We start from the raw sequence: 20937 nt of genomic DNA, 5'->3' as shown, positions 1-20937 counted from the left end.
AGTAAAAATATTTGCCTCCAAAAAGATGGTAGAAGGAAATCCCCCTTATTTGCTATATTGCGTATGGTCAACCTCCCAAGAGATGCTCAGATCTCTGGTTCCCATTTGCTAAAGAGGGGCAGGGTAAGTGGGATATTTGACTCTCAGCCCATGCACCTGTAGGCGCACTATTGCTTAACAGGGAAGCAGGCTGCTTGCTTGGTTTCCCAGCGTCCTAAGTTCCAACATGGTGTGGATTGCAAGAGACACTGGTGGTTCTCCCCCGGGGGCAGCTGCAGCCTGCCACACCACAGCTGCTTACCAGGGAAGTGAGCTGCTTGCTTGGTCATGATTCGTTTCTTTGAGGACTTTAATAAACATCATCAATATTGTATTTTCAATATTTACTTTTGTTGTTGTTGTTGTTCTGGGCAGGCACTGTGCCACTGAGCTATATCCCTGGCCATTCAATTATTTTAGTACAGTATTTAGGCAACGTTCTCTTTGCTTTTAAAAATAGATTTACTTAGAAATAGAGAATAAGACCAAGATGTGGTGGTGTGTTCCTGCAGGCCCAGTAACCTGGGAGGCTGAGGCAGGAATATTGCCACACATTCAAGGCCAGTTTGAGATACGTAGTGCAAAGCTATCCTTAACTACATAGTAAGGCCCTGTCTCAAAAAAAAAAAAAAAAAAAAAAAAAAGAGAGAATAAAGTATAAAGTTCTTTTTTGTTGATGATTTTGAGTGTTTCTACTATAGTTGCTGTGCTAGGAGCTTTTTCAACTTACAAGATAGAAGCTTTTCTAATCTTTTTCTTCTTCTTCTTTTTTTTTTTGTCTTTTTCCTTTTTTATCGGTACCGGGGATCGAACTCATGACTGCCTACTTGCAAGACAGACGCTTATGCCGCTGAGCTAAATCCCCAGCCCCAAGATAGAAGCTTTTAAAACTGACTTTTAAAGCAATTGAAAATAGTTCAGATTGATAAAGTTTCTGTGTGTGTGTGTGTGTGTGTGTGTGTGTGTGTGTGTTTATTATACTGAGAATTGTTTTTTGGAGACAAGATGTTGCTTTGTAGTCCCAACTGGCCTCAAGCTTACAGTGATCCTGCCTCTGCCTCTGACTGCTGGGATTATAGGGGTGTTCCACCATGCCAGACCAAATTTGTCATTATTTAAAGCAGTTGTACATTCTCTTTTGACAAGCAGTAATGATTTTTAAAGCTTAACATTTGCCATAGAGAATGTTTTTGGAGAGGAGCACCCTGAAAGTTGAACCCAAGGCCTTTGCACTACGGTGCATCCCCATCCTGTTTTTATTTTGAGATAGTTTGCTAGTTCTGTATCAGTGGTGAAAGTGTTGCCCTTTATTTTACCCTCCTACCCCGTTTTAAATATTTTTCACAGTAGTTGGGATTCAGTCCATGGTTATACTGAATTACTGAGCTATAACTTTAGCCCTTTTTATTTTTTAATTTTGGTACACACTACTGTCTAGACTAGCCTTGAACTTGTAATCCTGAGATCCTCCTGCCTCTGCCTCCCAATTCGTAGGCATGTGACACCACTTCCAACTGTAGCTTTTTGGAGAAATTATCTTAACCATAATTTTGAATGCAGTGGTGATGAAAGATGACTACTTGCTTATTTAACTAGACAATATTAGATTTTGAGAGATATTGGTAGCAGATGGAAATTATTTTGACTGATAATGGATTTATTTAGATTTAGAGAAAGAAAAATTGACTTCCACGTGAAGTATTTGGCACATCCTTAATAAAAAAAGAATATTGTATAAGCAGTCACCATTAAATTATGAGTAGATTATAGCAAGTAAGTAATGTGCGTTGTTACAGGATCCAAGGTCATTTACAAAAAAGCAAATATGATTGTTCTAAAACAAATTGAAGCTCAAGTGAACCTACAAGTATTCCAGCTATGCGCAGTCCAGGTTGTTGTCAGCTCAGACTGTTCTCAGTTTGTCAATGTTTTCTGAACATTTATGTGGGTTAGCAGTGACAATATCATCCTGTTGCTTACATAAAACCAAGGAGACTGGAGGTGCGGGCTCCCGAGTTTACGTGTGTCCACTCCATCAGGCTATGGTGCCTTTCTTCAGGTTTATTGGCTACATAAATGGCATTTACTTTATTAGTGTCAACATAAGGAACAGAGAGGAAAAGTCATTGATTCAAACTGGACCAAGAACATAAGAGCTGGGAAAAGTCACCCGGTAAAGTGGCAATTAAGAGGAGCTTGCTATTTTGATACGGTTTCCTAAGTCATAAAAGCTACTAATGCAACAGAATCAGTGTAAAAGCAAAAAGATCACAAAAATTTGAATTATCTTGTAAGTTGAAAATGCAGTTTACTTTGCCTAAGTATGAACAAATAATTGTTACCATTTATTGTGCTTAGTTCTGAGCCACTTAATAACTTTCTACTTGTTATCCTATTTGTTTTTTGTAACAGCTTTATAAGAGGTAGGTATTATTGCTCACCCTGATGAAAAATTGAGCTATAACATTGCACTACGAAGAAGTAAGCGGAATTGGTGCTCATTCAGATCTGTGTAATGCCAATCTGAACCACTGTATACTTTACTATTCTTTTTCAACTCTTTTTCAACTTAATGTGACATTTCTAAGGGGAAGTGGGGTATGAGAAAATCCATCCAAACTTTAGTACTTGGTAGATCCTTTGTTTAAAAACTTTTAAGAAGTATTTTGATAGTTACCACTTTTTTTTTTTTTTTTTGAGATAGGGTCTTACTATGTGGTTCAGGTTGACCTTAAACTCACTATGTAGCCAAAGATGGCCTCAAATTCAGTGATTTTCCTGCCTGAGCCTCCCAAGTGTTGGGATTACAGGTGTGCATCACCTCACTCAGCCAGCTATCACTTTTAATGTTATAAATTTCTAATGATTGCATGGTATATATTGATTATTCATTCCCTCTAAAAATTAGAAATATAAGCTGGATATGGTGGTATACCTTAGCACTCTTGAGGCTGAGGCAGAGGAGGATCAGCCCAAGCTCAAAGCTAGCCTGAACTGTATAGTGACACCCTGTCTCAAAAGACACACCAAAAAAGAAAAAAAGAAATTAGTGAAATATGGCCTAGTAACATCTAGCCTTAACCTTTCATTTTATTTTTAAACAGAAACATTGTTCCTTTCATCTTGAGAGATTACAAGAATCACAAAAGGTCACTACACAGATATCACAGGTTAGAGAGATTGTACCCTGTTGTGGATAAAGAACATAAATCCATGGTACATGTAAAAGAAGGGGTTGAAATTGCGTTTTTATATGAACTGGTCACATTTCTACATACTCTAGTCCTTGTCATAAGTGAAGTGGCACTATCAAGTGTCACAGTTAACCTCTGTATTTGAAAAGAGTGAAGGAAACTAGAGAAAACATGTAGTTATGTAATGTTTTATAACTTGCTTCCTAGAATCATTTTTGACAATATGAAAGTATGTGGTACAGGAAAGTCAGTAGAAATAGGATTTTGTGTAGCATTATCTCTCAAGATTTCATAGAACTGGTGAAATTAAAGTTAACATGAACAGAAACTAGGAAATACTATTAAGAAATAGTAAAATCTTCTATTTCTTCAGAAAGATAGTTTACTACTTTAGAATAATCTTCTTAATCTGCATTTAAATAGAACCCTTGCTTAGTTTAAAACTGGATGACTCTTTAAAACTTGTCTGTTAATTCTGTAATTTGTTACTAAATAATTCTTCAAACGAAATGGAGACCCATAACTGGGTGTGGTGGTGCAGGCCTGTAATTTCTGAATTCTGGAAAGCTGAGGCAGGAGGCTTGCAAGCTATTTAGCAAGACCTGTCTCAAAACATTTTAAAAGGAATGGGAATGCAGCTCAGTCCTGGATTCAATCCCCAGTACTACCCCGCACCTGTCAACGACCCAGGGTCTGTGTTGTTTCCTTGTTAGAAAATGTGTGTGGAAAGCTGGGCATGGTGGTGCATACCTATGATCCCAGCACTCAGAGGCTGAGGCAGGAGGATTGCTGTGAGTTTGAGGCCAGCATGGGCTACAAAGTGAGTTCAAGGCAAGCCCAAACTGCTCAAAAAGACAAAAAAATAAAAAATATATATTGAATATGTAATAGATAAGAATAGATATGTAAATGAATGACCAGACACCCTGTTATAAGCACTTTGAAAATATTTAAAGCAAAAATGCCAGCCATGATCTTCATGATGCTTTAGATATAGATGGAGTTTCCTTTTTTTCTGGGCAAACTTAGATGTCCCCTAAACTGTTTCTGAATTTGCTTAGCTTTTTTAGGGAGAGGGGAGGAAAAAAAAAAACTTTACTCAGAAAAAAAAAAATACTGTATCTCTGGCCATAGCAGTACATGCTCTAATGCCAGCACTCGAGATGCTAAGGCAGGAGGATCTCAGGTATTTCAAGGCCAGCTTGGGCTACATGGTGAGACCCTGACTCAAAGTAATAATAATAATAATAATAATACTTCAAGTTAGCTCTAGCCTCTGATCGGTTTTTTCCTAAACTTAGAAATTTTCTCATAAATTACAGCCTATAGTCTTGTTCAGGTAATTTGTCTCTGAAAGTTTTAATTAAAGATGATTCCATCTATTCCCAAATAACAAAATTACAGTTTTTTCTCTTGGTATATATTGATTACTTGTGCTGGGTTTGCTTCAGATTATCCTTGAAACTTTTTTAGTTTAGTTCTTAAGCTTTCAGAGAAGTTCAATAGACCTCTGAATTTACGAATTTCAAGAAGCTTTATGAGAAAGTTTCTGCAAATTCTGCCTGAAAATCAGCCCTGCCCCATTTTTGAGATTTGAGGATTTATATTGTAACTAGCCATGATTTATTTAAAAATTTCAGCTCATAATCATTTAATGCCCTTTTGTTTTGTTTGTTTGCCTTTGACTTTGTGGTTCTTGCTGCCTACTTTGTGAAGATCAAAAATAATTTGTCCTTTTGCCAGTTACTGTTTTCTTCCCTTTGCTCATAGCAGAGAGTGAGTGTAATGAGGACAGAGGAGAAGTAGGCTGAGGAGTTCAGGTTCTTAGACTTTGTAGTTTCATCTGCTTGAAAGAGAACAAATAGTTATGTGTAAACAGATACCTGAATGTAGAAACATATCCTAGATATATTAATAGAACTAGATGTACTTGTAAAATATCATAGACTAATTTATGAAATGGCCTTTCTCCCCTCCAGTTCTGTAGAAAATGTTCTCAAAACACTCGTGAAAAGCTGCCGACCGTAAGTAGTTTCTCATTTTATAAATCCTTTGTTGTTTCTGTGGCCCTTCTCTCTGTTACCCCTTCAAGTGAAAATTAAAGAAACATTTTCCAACATTGTCATGTTAGTCACTGACATTTCATTCCTAGCTCTTGAACTGAATTTTCATGTCTTGTTTATAAATTTTGAAAATTTTAAGCCACTCATAAAATAAAAACATGATAATTTACATATAAACATTTTCATTTGAAAGATTTTCCTGGAGTATTATTGGTTACTCAGATCATTGCATTGTATTGGTTATTCAGATCATTGTAGATTACATTAAATGTGAAGAATTTCACAGAAAGAAGTCCGTTTTTCCTGCTGTGTTCTTTTTAATTAGAATATTTAACTGTATATTCCATACTCTTGTTATTAAAAATGAATATGAGTCAGGCATATTGGTGCATGCCTGTAATCCCACCATATTGGTGTGGTGAGGCAGGAGGATTACAAATTTGAGCTCAACCTAGGTGACTTAGTGAGACCCTGCCTCAAAATAAAAAGTAAAAAGAAAGCTGCGAGTGTTTTTCAGTGCAAGTACTTTAAGTTCAGGCTCCAGTATAGATAGAATTTCATTGAAGTCTGATTTGAGATATTTGAATTATTTTTTGTTTTTTTGTTCTTGTTTTAGGCTTGTGTAAGACTATTTAATTGCTGTGGCTATAGTGAATCCTTTTCAATGGAAAGCCCTTTTTTGTCATATTTGTAATGAGTTTTATTCAGTATGGTGTTTAATAAATCAGAGACTTAATTACTGACCTGTTCTACTGTTTAGTCTTGGGTAAATGTGTTTCCAAGATACGAGGCGTTTCCTAATAAGAGGCTCACAGTGATTGTCTTGTGCTAAGCAGTTAAACTTGGCTTGTGTGTGCTCACTGGAAACTTGATTATCATCAGGAGCTTTCTGGACTCTTCAGTAATTCATGGAACTCCCAAGTTTTTGCAGGGGAGCTACTTGGCTAACAGTTGATTTGGAAAAATTAGGAAGAGAAATTTTAATGTATGAAATTCTTGAAAGAATAACAAAATATACTGGTGTTTGCTTATTTTTAAATATTTCTTTCTGGTTCCAGGAGTCGAACTCAGGACTTGCCAGGCAGTCACTTATGCTGTTGATTATTTTTTACTTTTTTAATTTTTATGGTGTTTATTTGTTTGAAACAGTCTGGCTGTGTAGTCCAGGCTGGCCTTGAATTCACCTGTTTAGCCTAGGCTGGCCTCAAACTGGCAGCAATCCTTCTGCCTCAGCCTCCTGAGTGTTGGTGTTATAGACACATGCTGCCTATGCCCAGCTTCCAACTTTAAGAAATTTTTAAAAAATTTACTTTTGATTAGTATATATTTGTCATACACAATGATCATATTCATCATAGGAAATCTGTACCTGTATATATCTTAATTGTTTTTTTCCATTTCATTATTTTTAACTTCTACACAAGGAAATGGATCAATGGAAATGTTACTAGAAATATAAATTTATTTTTCACATAAAAGAACAGTGAATTGTGATTTAAATTAACACAGCTCTTTTAAAAATAAGGTTAATAAGATGTCATAAAAACCAAACCTATAATTAGATTTGAAAGGGTTTCCTCACTTGAAAAGAGTCTACATTTCTCAGATGCTGTTCCCTATTTTACATGTATTTAGGAAGAACACACATGTCTTCTTCAGCTTCTTCACTTACCTTTATTTTGTGAGTATGTTCACACTTCAGATTTTAACTTTGTAACTCTACCCCAGGGACACTCCTGGTTATATACAGGGTTGCAGAATGTTAGATCTTCTAGGACCAGGTCATCTGGTCTAGTCCTGTCTGGTGTGCAGACTCTGTGGTCCAGGGAGGGTAGGTGGTGCCCAGAGGTTCCTGGGCTCAAGCTCTCTCCATCCGTCACTTGCACTTACTTTCCATTTCCTGTAGAGAATGGATTTTTTTTTTTTTTTTTTTTGGTGGTACTGGAGATGGAACCCAGGGGCCTTGCACATACTAGGCAAGTGGTATAGTACTGGTCTATAGTCCAGTGCTTCTACAGTCTGGCTGCCTCAGCCTCTTTGAGTACCTGGGACTGCAGGCATGTGCCACTGTGCCTGGCTGGCTGGCTGGCTCGCTGGAGTTTTCCTTTCTTTTTTTTTCTCCAGTTTCTACTACATAGTAATGAGGAAGCACAAACAACCAGTATATTTAACTTTGTAAGTGATTTAAGTGAATTTGTATTTTATCTTAGTTTTGTCAATCTCAGAGCATATTTTAAAGTCCCTTAGGCAAGAAAACTGACTTTATCCCAAGTGTAAGTGGGTTTTTGTATAGTTTTTAGTCAGGGCCTTGTTAAGTAGTCTAGACCACCAATAAACTTGGAATTCTGCTGTCACAGCCTACTGAGAGCTGGTATTATACAGGCATTGCTATTGTATGTTATATTTATTTTATTTTTGTAAAAGTGGGTGTATACTGTAGACAGACCAGACATTTGTAATGTGTGATATATTTTACAAACACCTACCTTGTGGCCCGGCAATTTTAAACCAAAGGTCTCCTGCATGTTAGGGTCCTACGATTTGAGTTAAGCTTTTGCTTCCTTCTTTCTCCTTTATTGTCAGCCTTATATTGGTGTCATAGAACTTTTACTCAATTATCAGAAATGAAAAGCTTCTTTTTTTTATTAGATACTTTCCAGCAGATGCAACAGCAGAAATGTTAGAAGAATGGCGGCCTTTAATGTGCCCTTTTGATGTAACAATGCAAAAGGCCATCACTTATTTTGAAATATTTCTTCCTACCTCCCTTCCTCCAGAACTTCATCATAAAGGTTTTAAGTAAGTAGATACGCATCTTAACAAATGCTAGAATTTAGCGGGAAATACAGAGATGATGAGAACTAGTAAAGCAAGAAGTGTTTGAAACCATTTTTTGCTAATTTATTTATTACTCATAAAGTGTGTGAAGGCTGTAACAGTGAAGCTGAGTTTATAGACATGGCTAATAATGGCTGTGTAACAGGCTGAGTAAGAATGAAGGCTTCAGGCATGAGAACAAGGGGCAGGGTGAAGGCATGTAGTGACGGGATCATCCATGATGAGGGAAAGCCGGGGGACGCACGGGCAGGCGGGGATTTTTTTTTTTTTTTTTTTTTTTTTTTAATTTAAGAGGAAAAAGAGAAAAACACAAAACAAACCAAAGCAGTGTAAGGGTACACGTAATACAGAACTACAAAAAAACAAAACAAAACAAAAAAAACAAAACAAACAAACAAAAAAAACATAACAGTAAGAAATCACCTGTTAGTAGATTACATATTATCATCTTGAAAATAGTTCCTCAAATCACAGTATCAAAGAATACAAGGTGGACATTCAAACAGGGAGACTGCAAACAGCTGTGTTCAATGATCCAAAAACATTGATATAGTCAGCTATTTAACACCCCTAAACACACTTGCTGTTATATCCGTTAGAGCTCTTTTTCTTTTTTTTTTTTTTCCCCTCTCTTTTTTACAACAAAATTTACACATTTTGGATTTTATTACTCCTTAGTGCTTATTACTTTTTTTGGGGGGGGGGAAGAATACAGTCAAATATGGCAAAACAAAGCTGTCAGTCAATACCAAGGATAGACATAGCACATGGTATAGAACAGAGTACAAGTTTCTCAACAATGGTTATCAATGTTGTCCCTTGTTTCCTTAAAAAGAATTGTCTATCTCATTAGATATTATAAAGTTGGACAAAACAGTAGAGAACAAGACCAATAAAACTTAGGAGGCGGGGATTTTCAACAGCCATCAGACTGGGGTGGATGTTTACTAGATCACATTTTATAGCATAAATAAATTGGAAACGGAATATTCAGACAAGAAATACTTTTATTCCACTAAGTTTGTAACTGTCAGTATTGTTTTTTCTAGATTGTATATTATCAGTAAGAATAATAGATTTTAAAAGTACGAAGGACTTTGAACCACTTTTCTACAGTCACTTGCTATTCATAACATTTTTCTTTTTCAGACTTTGGTTTGATGAATTAATTGGCCTTTGGGTTTCAGTGCAAAATCTCCCACAATGGGAGGGGGTGAGTATACCTATTTTTTTCTGCAATCTTTTTTAATTTGGAAATAAATAGGTCATTTGATAACTAACTGCAGTTACTTAGGATTGCAGTCAGTTCTTTTCCATTTTATTTACTGTTTTCTAACAGTATTTTGGTTTTACTAGTGTCTGAATTCAGGCTTGCATTGTGAAATGATGAAATACAAGATTCTTATTTGGTGCCGATACTACATAGTGCAAGACACTGCAGATGTCTTTTTTACATATTTATTGAATTTTTAAAGCTTCCCTTATTTTATTATTTATTTATTTTTGCATTCTGAATGATGTCACCTTCATTTTTAGCAGCATTTCAGGTGTAGTTTATTTAAAATTTTAACATGAATCGAAATTTAAGTTTGGATGGGCCAGAGATTTAGCTCAGTGGCATAAGTACCTGCCTGACAAGTGCGAGGTTGTGAGTTCAATTCCTGGTACCACAAAAAAATTAAAAAAAAAAAATTTAAGTTAGGAGATTCTTAAAATTCTAAGCCATAAATTATATATATTAACATTAAGTTGTGCTAATGGTTGCTGAAAAGAACGAAGAGATAAGGGCATGACCATGACATTGAAATATAAGGTGTGATGGCACATACCTATAATCCTAGCACTTGGAAGGCTGAGGCAGGAGAATCTCCATGAGCTAAAAACCTGAATTGTGTAGTGTGAGACGCTGTTTTAAAAACAAACAAAAAACTAAATATATCTATTTAGTTACATTTCTCTCTCTGTTTTCAATTTCAGCAACTAGTAAATCTCTTTGCTCGGTTGGCTACAGACAACATAGGGTACATAGACTGGGACCCATATGTACCAAAGGTAATTTAATTTAACACGTGTACTTGATAATACAACAGCACTGAGATCAACATCAACTTTTTATCATGATGTTTTTTTATGCTAATGCTTAGTGCCACAAAAATTTTTTGTTTAATAGTAAAAGCATATATAAATAATTTATAGAAACAGATCACTTATTTTCAAAAGGTAACTGGACATACAAGGTATGGTGAATTTCTTTTTCTTATACTTGCAGGCTGTGAACTATAAACTGAGTGTGTAAATTAAAAAGTAATAAGTATCGTATTATTAAGGATGGCATACATTCCTACCTTTCAGGAAATACTTATATATTTGATTGCTATCCTAGAGTGACATCCACTTTTTATACCACACACTATGTTTTTCCCAGAGTACATACAGCTAAGTTGTCTCTGGTATTTTACATGCAGTAGAATGACTCATGGAGCTTGCTGGTGCTGTGCTCCTGGGATTTTGGTTTTTTTTTGTTTTTTTTTTTTTTTTTTGGTGCTGAAAGTCAAACTCATGACCTTGCGCTTGCCAGGCAAGTGCTCTGCCCCTGAGCTGTGTCTTGGCCCTGTACTCCTCTGTTGGTGTTAGAAACTATGACAAAGAGGTCACTTTTTAATTTATTGGGATCTCTCAGTAATGATAAATAGAAAATATAAATTTAATTACACTAAATACAGTTACTGACTTTACAGTAGCTAGGGGAAAATAATACCAACATTATGATTATAGAGATGGAAAGTAATCTAAAAAGTATTTGCATTTTGCCTGTTGTGCACCCTTTGCATGGAATAAGAACGTAGGAAAATCATTTGTGTGGGTTTATCAAGGCAAAAAGGGTCAAAAAATGCAATTATGTGTATTTTGCCTCTTTATGTTTTTGACTATAGATGGTTTGAATTGTAATTCTTATATATATATAATTTTCATATATGTGGTTTTTAAAGAATTAAGCAAGTTACTAAACAATTAGAATTTTGCTTAAATTCTCCCATGATAAAATGAGCATATGTTAAAATACTAATATATGACACTTAAAAGTAAATTTTTCTTTTCTTCTTTCATAAGATATTTACAAGAATTTTGAGAAGTCTGAACCTCCCAGTGGGAAGCAGTCAAGTATTAGTTCCAAGATTTTTAACAAATGCTTATGATATAGGGCATGCTGTAATATGGGTCACCGCCATGATGGTTTGTAATAAATTATATTTGTTTTGTTTTATATCTCATCTTTGTTTTTGCTTCAACTGCATAAAAATTCAAGCCCATCTTAGTGGCTAGCTCAGTTACTTGATGCTTGGAGTTTTCTTTCTTTGCATCCACCCTCCCCTGGCTCCCTGTCCTCTCCTCTTTCGTTTTCTTCGCTTCTTCCTTTGGTGCCAGAGATTGAACTCAGGGCCTCTCACATGTTAAAATTCTTATTTTCCAATATAGTGCAATCATGTTTATTGAATCCAGATTGTAGTAAATCTTACTAACCAAGAAACGTAAAAATAGGGTTAAATGTAATTCTGAACAAGTTAGAATAATACTTTAAATTTGTACAGACAAGAAATAGGACTCATATATTAAGGAATTTTCCCAAGATAGAATTAGAAGTCAGGGTTTTGCCTATGCTTAGAAACTCCATAAAGTATTATACCAAACCCAGTGCTTCTCAGCAGTCATCTTTGTGGTGAAGGGAAGAGTATGAAAGATTGATTCATCATATCATTGAAGGAAAGAAAAAATACTTTGATGTCATGTTTTAAATACAGTATTAAAAGTCTGCAGTATTAAGTTTTTGGCTTAATTTTACATTGCTTCTTAGTTTTTGCCTTGAATTATTCTTTTTGATGTTATTTCTGTGGAAAAGGCATGATTTTTATGTTTACAGCAAGAAATTCAAATTTCATTTTTAAATAGAAGGGGGAATCTGATTTTTTTCTAATATCCAATAAGAGCAAAAAAATTGAGATGTTTACTGTCCAACATAGATAGGCAGTAAGTTGAAATTCATTTTTGTGGACCATAGAATTGGATAGTTAACAACTTCATAGATGAAAGCTAGCCTTTTGCCTTTTTTTGTTTTTGCCCAGGTTATGTTGCTTAGTTTTTTTGTGTTTGTTTTTGCCAATAGATTAAAAAGGAAAAATCCTGCTGGGGATTTAGCTCAGCAGCATAAGCACCTGCTTTGCAGGTGTGAGGTTGTGAGTTTGATCCCCAGTACCCCCTCCCCCCAAATCCTTTTATGTCAAAATGTAGCTAGTTACAATAAGTTTTTTGTTGCTTTTGTTTTTTGATTTTTTTGGTACCGGGGATCGAACTCATGACCTCACGCTTTGCCAGACAGGTGCTTATACCACTGAGCTAAATCCCCATCCCTGCTTTTGTTTTTTGAGACAGGGTTTTATCATGTAGTACAGGCTAGCCCCTAACTTGGTGATGATCCACCTGCCTTAGCCTCCTAAGTGCTGGGATACAGGCATGTGCCACCACACCTGGCTCCATTCTTGGTTATTTTAAGGTGATTATCTTAGCAATAGATTTAGTATTTGACTTCAGAAGAGTAAAATTCTGTTGTTCTTTGTTGAAAGATACCTTTTTAATTTAATTTTATTTTCTTTCCTGGTTCTGGGGATTGAGCTCACAACCTCATGCTTGGCGGGGCAGGCACTTACACCACTGAGCTAAACCCCTGGCCCCTGATTTTATAATTTGACTCATGTAAGTTGCTCTTATTTTTAATAGAGTGACTTAAGTTGATTTTTGTGAAGTTTATTGAGAGTTGTTTTTGACTCTGAAAGATAGAATTGAGTTGTCATCAGGATGAAGGTAAACCACGTTAGAGATTTATGTATGGGTTTGTGTCTTGACTCCTTCATTTTTGCAGTGTAATGTAGGAACTGACATTTTTACTCTTTCATTTGGACAGGGTGGACCAAGTAAACTAGTGCAAAAACATTTGTGTGGTTTATTTAACAGCATCACATCATTTTACCATCCTTCAAATAACGGGCGCTGGCTGGTGAGTGTACTCGTTTTGTCCTTTCCTTGAAAATTCAGAAATACGGTCATGCTCAACCATTGCCTTTGTGTATGTGTGGCAACGTTTGCAGTGGATCATAAGTGTTACAGCTTTATGTAAGTGATTTAGTTTAAATTGAGTTACTGTTCGTAGGGCATGTAGAAATAAGACAATCCTGCTGTGGTGACTGGTGACAAAAGGCTTGCGTCTGTCAATAGAACACTAATAGAACTCCTGTAATCTCAGTACTCTGGGGGTTGGGGATGTAGCTCAGTGAAGCAAGTACCTGCCTGGCAAGCACAAGGTCCTGAGTTTGGTTCCTAATGCTACAACAACAAATAGATTCCAGCATTCTGGAGGCCAAGGCTGAAAGATTGCCAAGAGTTCAAGTCCAGTCTGGGCCACGTAGTAGACTCAAAGCCAGATTAAACTACAAGGTGAACCCCTGTCTTGAAGAAAGGTCACACAGAAACATAGGATAGACTTCAATTTTATGATACCAGTTCCTCTAGTTGTCAGTTAAAGTCATTTTCATGTAATGCAAAATTTATATGGTGCTAGAAGCTTTTTTGGGGGGCATGGGGGTGGTACTGGGAAACTCAGAACCTCGCATTTGCGAAGCAAGCACTTATGCTGCTGAGCTAAATCCCCAGCCCGGTGCTACAACCTTTTAAAACTGGAATTTGAAACTGTTCATGCATTGTTACCAATAATTAATTGGTAAGAACTTTCTGTCTAGTGCTATGTAGGACCTTGTATTAGAGTTGTTTTTTAAAAATCATTTTATTTTCTGTTTTTTGAAGTAGAGTATTGCTCTGTAGTCCAGGCTGGCCTTGAACTAGGCATTGTCTAATGTAGCAAACTCGATATCCTCCTGCCTCATCCTCCCACATGGTAGCATTTTAGGCATGTGCCACTGTGCCCAAACCAAAATTAACTGAGTAGAGGAGCCATGAGCATCGGTGTGGGACAGTTCAACTACCTAGAACTTTCTGTTTCTATATTCTCAGAACAAGTTAATGAAACTCCTTCAGAGATTGCCAAACAGTGTTGTCAGAAGATTGCATCGTGAAAGACACAAGAAGCCCTCTTGGTTAACTCCTGTGCCTGATAGTCATAAGCTTACTGATCAAGATGTCACAGACTTTGTACAGTGCATTATTCAGCCTGTCCTCTTGGCTATGTTTAGCAAAACTGGTAGTCTAGAAGCAGCCCAGGCTCTGCAAAATCTTGCACTCATGAGGCCTGAGTTAGTAATACCCCCTGTACTTGAAAGGTAAGTGCAGCTCTCCATGTTTTGTAGAAAGTCGTTCTTCTTATATGTTCTCTCTTCTGTTCTGTTTCATTTTTTTTTTCCTTTGTGGTATCTTCTACATAGTGTTGATGCCTGATTTTAGAGAAGAAGCAAGACATTTCAATTTGATTGGGAATTTGATTTATAGAGAAATGGTTAAAATGCAGTGTATAACAAGGATTTCGGGTTGTTTGGACATAGTAATTATCCAAGTTTTTGCATATAACTAAGATTTATGAGTATGTGATGATGAATTGGTAACACAGAAGAAAATTATATATTGTATAATCTTAGTCTGTACTGTTTTTACAGTGTAACTTTCATTGTACTTTGTTTTGTATGTTCAAAAAGTATCTAAAATAGTTCCCTACCAGCCTAATCAGTGTGCAAAGGGTAGGGAACCCTGAGACAGGCAGTTTTTTGAGTATTCAGGACCAGATTACTTCAGCTTTCTGCATTGTCTTTCTTGTGCTGCTTTCTGAATGTAAATCTTAAACTTTCTCTGAATGTCATTGACAAAAGTAGAAGGAAAATGTTAGTAGTTTTAGAACCCAGAAGAATCTAACAGTTGAATTTCATTTGTGCGAGGTCCTTGGTAAAAGAATCCAGACCACAGCCTGTTTTCTGCCTCTTGAGAAAGGGTAGCTTTCGTCCTGTTCACTTGGGGGAAGGACACCTATCTAATATATGGAGCCTGATTAGGAAATGGGATGGAGAAGTTGGTTGCCCACCTTTTTGCCGCCCAGTGTTCTTTGCTACTTGGCCTCTGTTGGGTACTAGAAGCCAGTGAGTAGTCAGTTGCTTCATGTTCCTTGGGGAGGAGAGACTTCAACTGTTTGCATAGGTAAAATTTTGAAATTTGGATTATTATTAAATCTTTCTTAACTTCCCTTTTATTTTGTCTTATTTCTGTAATTTTCTAGCTGATTATTTCTATAGAAAGAACAAAGCTTATAATCACAAGTATAGGGGCTGGGGATTTAGCTCAGCGGCATAAGCACCTGCCTTGCAAGCAGGCGGTCGTGAGTTCGATCCTTGGTACCGATTAAAAAAAAAAAAAAAAAAAAAAAAAAGACAAAAAAAAAATAATCACAAGTATATATGTGTACATCGTGTTTCCTTAGTCCTCTATTCTTGAACAAAACAATATCAACATATTGAATGATGTATGCTTGACTGGGATGTAAGATTTTATGTTCTTCCTTTTATAAAAGCAAAGCTTTTTTTTTTTTCCCCCTCTTTGAGACAGAGTCTTGCTATGCAGGCCAGGCTGGCCTTGTGCTCACTTTGTAGCCCAGGCTGGTCTCAAACTCACAATGATCCTCCTGCCTCAGCCTCTGAGTGTTGGTATTACAGGTTTGCACTACCACACCTGGCTGTAAAAGCTTTTTTGAAGCTTTTTTGAAAACTTAAAATGTAGCTAGACACAATAGTGCACACCTGTAATCCTGGATACTTAGAAGATTAAGGCAGAAGGATTCCTTGAGCCCAAGGATTCGAGGCCAGCCTAGATAAAATAGCAAGACCCTGTCTAAAATGAAAAGAAACCTTAAGAATTAAAAATGTAGAAAAGAAATTTTTAGAGTTTTCATCTCCAAAAGATATTTAGTCTGATATGTTTTCTTCATTTTTTAAAATAATTTTTTACCCCATTTAAAATCCTTCCTTTTGTCACTTAATATATGGTAAAACTTCTCTTACTGTTTATATTTTCTCAGTAAGTAGAATTTAAAATTACCATATCTATAAAATAGTATCTCAGAAATAAAATTAGTAAGTCAGAATAAATATTCTTTGCCCTTAATTAAATGATCAAAGATTAGTGTCTTATTCCCCACAGTTTATTCAGACCGGTATCAGAAATATTCTCATGATTTTCAATTTTTAATTGCATGTCTTTTGGCTATGTTTAACAAAACTGGTGGTCTAGAAGCAACCCAGGCTCTGCAGAATCTTGCACTCATGAGGCCTGAGTTAGTAAGACCCGTCTCAAAAAGACTGTATTTGAGGCTGACCTTGAACTCGCAGAGTAGCCAAGGGCTCAAACTCTCATTGATTTCTGCCTCAGCCTCCCAAGTGCAGGGATCACAGGTGTGCACTGCCATGCCCAGCTACAAGTCTTATTTAAAAAATTATAAAATAGGATAAATTTCAGCTTGTTTTCTTAAAAAAGACAAGGAGATTTTTTTTTTATTTTTGGTTTGGTTTTGAGAATGTTTGTAAATTGTTATTCCTGAATCCTGATAGTTATTGAATCATTAGATTTGTTTAATAGGGATTAAAATGACTGAAACAGAAAGGTTTGGTAGCACACACCTGTAATTCCAGCACTTTGGAAGCAGAGGCAGGAGGATTGCTGCAGGTTTAAGGCCAGCCTGGGCTACAGAATTCACACTACCCTGAATTACAGAGAAGACTCTATAAAACAAACAAGAAAAAAAACAGACACAAAGCAAAATTTACCAGTGTATGCTCTTTTTCCTTGTGGGTTTTTTAAAAGAGAGGGTGATAAGATAGGGAATTGGAGAAACATGTAGCATTCTGTACTTTACCTGTGTAATTCTGCTAACTTTGTTAGCAAGCCTTTTTTTTTTTTTAAACTTAGGGACCTTTTGCTTACCGAGCAGGCACTTGTGCTGGTGAGCTATATCCCCATCCAGTTCTTCTGTTTTTATCCTTTAAGTCAAACTACAGTACATGGATTTAGTGTACTTAACATTTAACATTGTAAAATTCTGTTTTCAAACTGTAGAACATATCCAGCATTAGAGACATTAACGGAACCTCACCAGCTCACGGCTACTCTAAGCTGTGTAATTGGAGTAGCCCGAAGTTTGGTATCAGGAGGCAGATGGTTTCCTGAAGGTCCAACACATATGCTACCTCTGTTGATGAGAGCGTTGCCTGGGGTGGATCCAAATGACTTTAGTAAATGCATGGTGAGCACATTGATGATTTTTTTCTGTATTTCTTATAATTGTGTAAGTGGACATCTGAAATTTCTTTCAGACACCTTTTAGAACACAGTTCAATATAAAATCTGTTAATAATAACGTAGGAGTATGTAAATACCTAAACTTAATATGTTTACAACTCATATGTAGAATGCCGTTTAAAAAGTAAACTGTTGTAATCTGTTTGTAGTAAGTTAAAATGTGTGTATGTATGTATAATCCACATGTAAAAGGTTATAATCTTGTTGTTGTGCCATAATTGAACCTAGGGCCTTACAAGTGCTAAGCAAGCACTGTACCACTGAGCTAGATCTCTGATCCTAATCCTATGATGTTGGTTTTTTGTTGCCTTTGTTTGTCATTTTTTGAGACAGTCTTACTGTGTGGTTCAGGCTGGCCTTGGGCTCACTTTATAGCCCTAGCTGGTCTCAAACTTGCAATGATCCACCTGCCTCAGCCTCCCGAGTGCTGAGATTTCAGGAGTGTGCCACCATGCCCAGCTCTATAATGTTTTATATCTCATTGTAGATTTACTGTTTTTCTTGGCAATAAGGTGTGATGAAGAACGACATGATGTAAAATGTCACCTGCTACTTAGGCATATCTCCCAATTTACTACTTCAATCATTTTCCCTCTGTCCTGCTATCCTGAATCTGTGTTAGCATTTCCTACGTAAGTTAATGTTACATGGTTCAGTAGGAGATAAATGATTTCTCAAGGTTTTTTTTCCCCCTTGGTTTTCATTTTAGGACAGAATCTTACTAGTCCAAGCTAGCCTGAAACTCAAATAATCCTCCTGGCCCAGTTCTCAAATTCTGAGATTACAGGCGTGTGCCACCATGCCTATTTCAGAGTAACTTCTCATTGACAACACATTGGAGTTTTAAAAAAAAATTTCATTACTAAAGTAACAGTTAATTTTCAAAACCTTGAAGTGTTCATTTCTAAGTGAAAAACATACAGATTATTATGAGATTTTCCTCAACATAATTTATTTGGGTAATTTAGATTGTTTTCAACTTATATATAATTCATGTTTAAAATTGTATATTCTCACAGATCACATTCCAGTTTATAGCAACATTTTCTACTCTGGTGCCTTTAGTAGATTGTTCATCTGTATTACAAGAACAAAACGATCTCACTGAAGTAAGGATACTTTCTTGTTACAAAAGTTTAAATGAAAGTTTTAATTCTTACTATATATTGGTAGTAGTATTTGATAGTTTAAAACAATAGTAGATAGATCCTGTAAAGTAAAATTGTTTCATTAAAAATGGTATAAATGTCATCTGGAGGTGTTTTTTAATTCATTACTTACTTTTATTCCTTAAAAAATACTAGATTACATTGTTCTAAATGATACAATCTTGATCTTACAGTATCCTATCCATTGTAATCATTAAATGTCTGTTAGACATAATTGAATGTTGTCAGAGAAAAAACATTGCAAGCTATTTGTAACTCTCTTTATATTGGGGTGTTGTAGGTGGAGCGGGAACTTTGTTCAGCTACAGCTGAATTTGAGGACTTCGTCTTACAGTTTATGGACAGGTGAGCTGGAGACCCAGATCTGTCCTTTCTTTTGTATGCAAGAAAAGGACCAAGATAAAATAAAAGGACTGTCCCATCCAAAAAGCCTTGGTTTCTCTCTACATTTTAACCCTTATTCAACCATAAAGTTAAAAACAAAAAATTGATTTGTGCAAATTAAGTAGCTATTACGTGAACAATCTGGGCTTATCTGATTATCATAAAAATGTTTAACCAGTTGTCAGTGGCTAAAATTATACTTTGTTTGCTTATTTAGATGCTTTGGACTCATAGAAAGTAGCACATTGGAGCAGACGAGAGAAGAGACAGAGACTGAGAAAATGACTCACCTGGAGAGTTTAGTGGAGTTAGGGCTGTCCTCCACGTTTAGCACCATCCTCACTCAGTGCTCCAAAGAAATATTTATGGTAAGAGAATGTTGCTGCAGAAATACTAACTTCTGACATTTTAGTTTTATTTGATGTTTTAGAATTTAACTTTAGTTACTTTGTGTGAATTCCATGTTCAAGTGAGGTCTAATATGCATCAGTATGAAAGTCGTACTGTGATTAGTGGAAAAATATATGCTAAGTAAATTTCAGCAGATGTAGATATAGCTATTTATTGTGAGTTCAATGTTAATAAACCAACAACATGTATTAAATAAGTGTCTGTAAATAAACTTACTTAAAACAGAATTATGTATCGATGGGTTGTTGAAAATTTGACCAGGTGCTCAGTGATCCAATTCTGTATGTCCCTTAGAAACAGTGGTTCAGTATTTGCTAGTTAACATTCACAGCAGCTTTCTATACCATAAAATGGTATACCATGAATAACAAGAAGAAAAAGAAGAAAGGAGAAAAAGAAAGAAAGAAGAGAATAAAAAACAAACTGAAACAAAATTTCAGAACACAGCATCCCAGGGTGGCGGTGATAATGAGGTCTTTAAGGCCACTCTTTGTTTCTGGTTCATTTTCTTCACCTTTATCTGAGGTGATCACCATTTAACCGTGTTCATCCTGACCAGAGCCTATGCTGCCGTACAGTTATAAAAATAGGGTAGTTACTAAAAAGTAAATAAGTGAACATAAATCAGCTCTTGTTCAACAGAAAGGAGTTGTTTATAGTTTTTAACATGGATAATATAAATTTAGAATTCATTTGTTCATATAGCAAGCAAGTTAAAATTCTGTGATGACTGTAAAATTAAACAGACTGCTTCAAGTCTTTTGAGAATAGGCATAACTTTTTAAAAGGTTTGAAGTTGCCAGAATGACAAGTTGTAAACATTAGATATTCTAAACATTTCTCTTTGTTATCCCTGGATTAATTATCGAGGTAATTTAGTTGTATTTGCTGCCAGCAACTGTAATTTTATATGGCAGATTTCTGTAAAATCTTATTCCTCATGTGTTCAAGATGGAATCATCTGCAAACATCGTTAGCAAGTCCTCATAAGTCAGCTACTCAAAAATTGCCTACTTGGGATATCTTTTATATAATTTGAGTGTATCTATCATTTTCTTTTATGTTCTATGTTTAGTGTTCTAAAAATAGCAATTAGACACTTTCTTTTAACCTTAACAGGTGGCCCTTCAGAAGGTTTTTAATTTTTCTATTTCACACATATTCGAAACAAGAGTAGCAGGTCGCATGGTGGCAGATATGTGTCGTGCTGCTGTAAAGGTGAGTTTAATTTTTGGAACTGATGAATTAATGACTTAACAATTAGCAGGTTTATAGGTTTAATTATTTCAGAGGTGCATGATACCCTTAAAATACATCATCATTTAAATAGCGGCTTGCAACTTTTATTTATCACTAAAAACACTGCTAGTGTATTTTTATGACTGAAAATACTTGCTTTTCAACACTTACTTGTGCAAATACGTTTTTAGTGCTGCCCAGAAGAGTCTTTGAAGCTGTTTGTTCCCCACTGCTGCAGTGTTATAACTCAGCTTACAATGA

The 20937-nt window shown here is 35.8% G+C and overlaps 1 protein-coding gene across 1 annotated transcript in view; it reads left to right on the top strand.

Annotated features, from left to right (window-relative positions):
- The window catches only part of Psme4 (proteasome activator subunit 4), a 103936-nt gene that overhangs the window by 31143 nt on the left and 51856 nt on the right, over positions 1-20937 (top strand). The window contains exons 4-16 of the mRNA XM_003461931.5: positions 5213-5257; positions 7946-8095; positions 9284-9347; positions 10112-10186; positions 11246-11368; positions 13092-13184; positions 14195-14460; positions 17231-17417; positions 18493-18582; positions 18923-18987; positions 19244-19394; positions 20557-20655; positions 20868-20937. Coding sequence (XP_003461979.2) covers positions 5213-5257; positions 7946-8095; positions 9284-9347; positions 10112-10186; positions 11246-11368; positions 13092-13184; positions 14195-14460; positions 17231-17417; positions 18493-18582; positions 18923-18987; positions 19244-19394; positions 20557-20655; positions 20868-20937 — 1478 coding nt within the window. The remainder of the gene's footprint in view (positions 1-5212; positions 5258-7945; positions 8096-9283; positions 9348-10111; positions 10187-11245; positions 11369-13091; positions 13185-14194; positions 14461-17230; positions 17418-18492; positions 18583-18922; positions 18988-19243; positions 19395-20556; positions 20656-20867) is intronic.

The sequence above is a fragment of the Cavia porcellus genome, unplaced genomic scaffold (genome assembly GCF_034190915.1).
Source record: "Cavia porcellus strain 051 isolate PalLab524CR breed Dunkin Hartley unplaced genomic scaffold, mCavPor4.1 scaffold_18, whole genome shotgun sequence".
Classification (NCBI taxonomy): Eukaryota; Metazoa; Chordata; class Mammalia; order Rodentia; family Caviidae; genus Cavia; species Cavia porcellus.
This window is presented reverse-complemented; position numbering and strand designations above follow the sequence as displayed.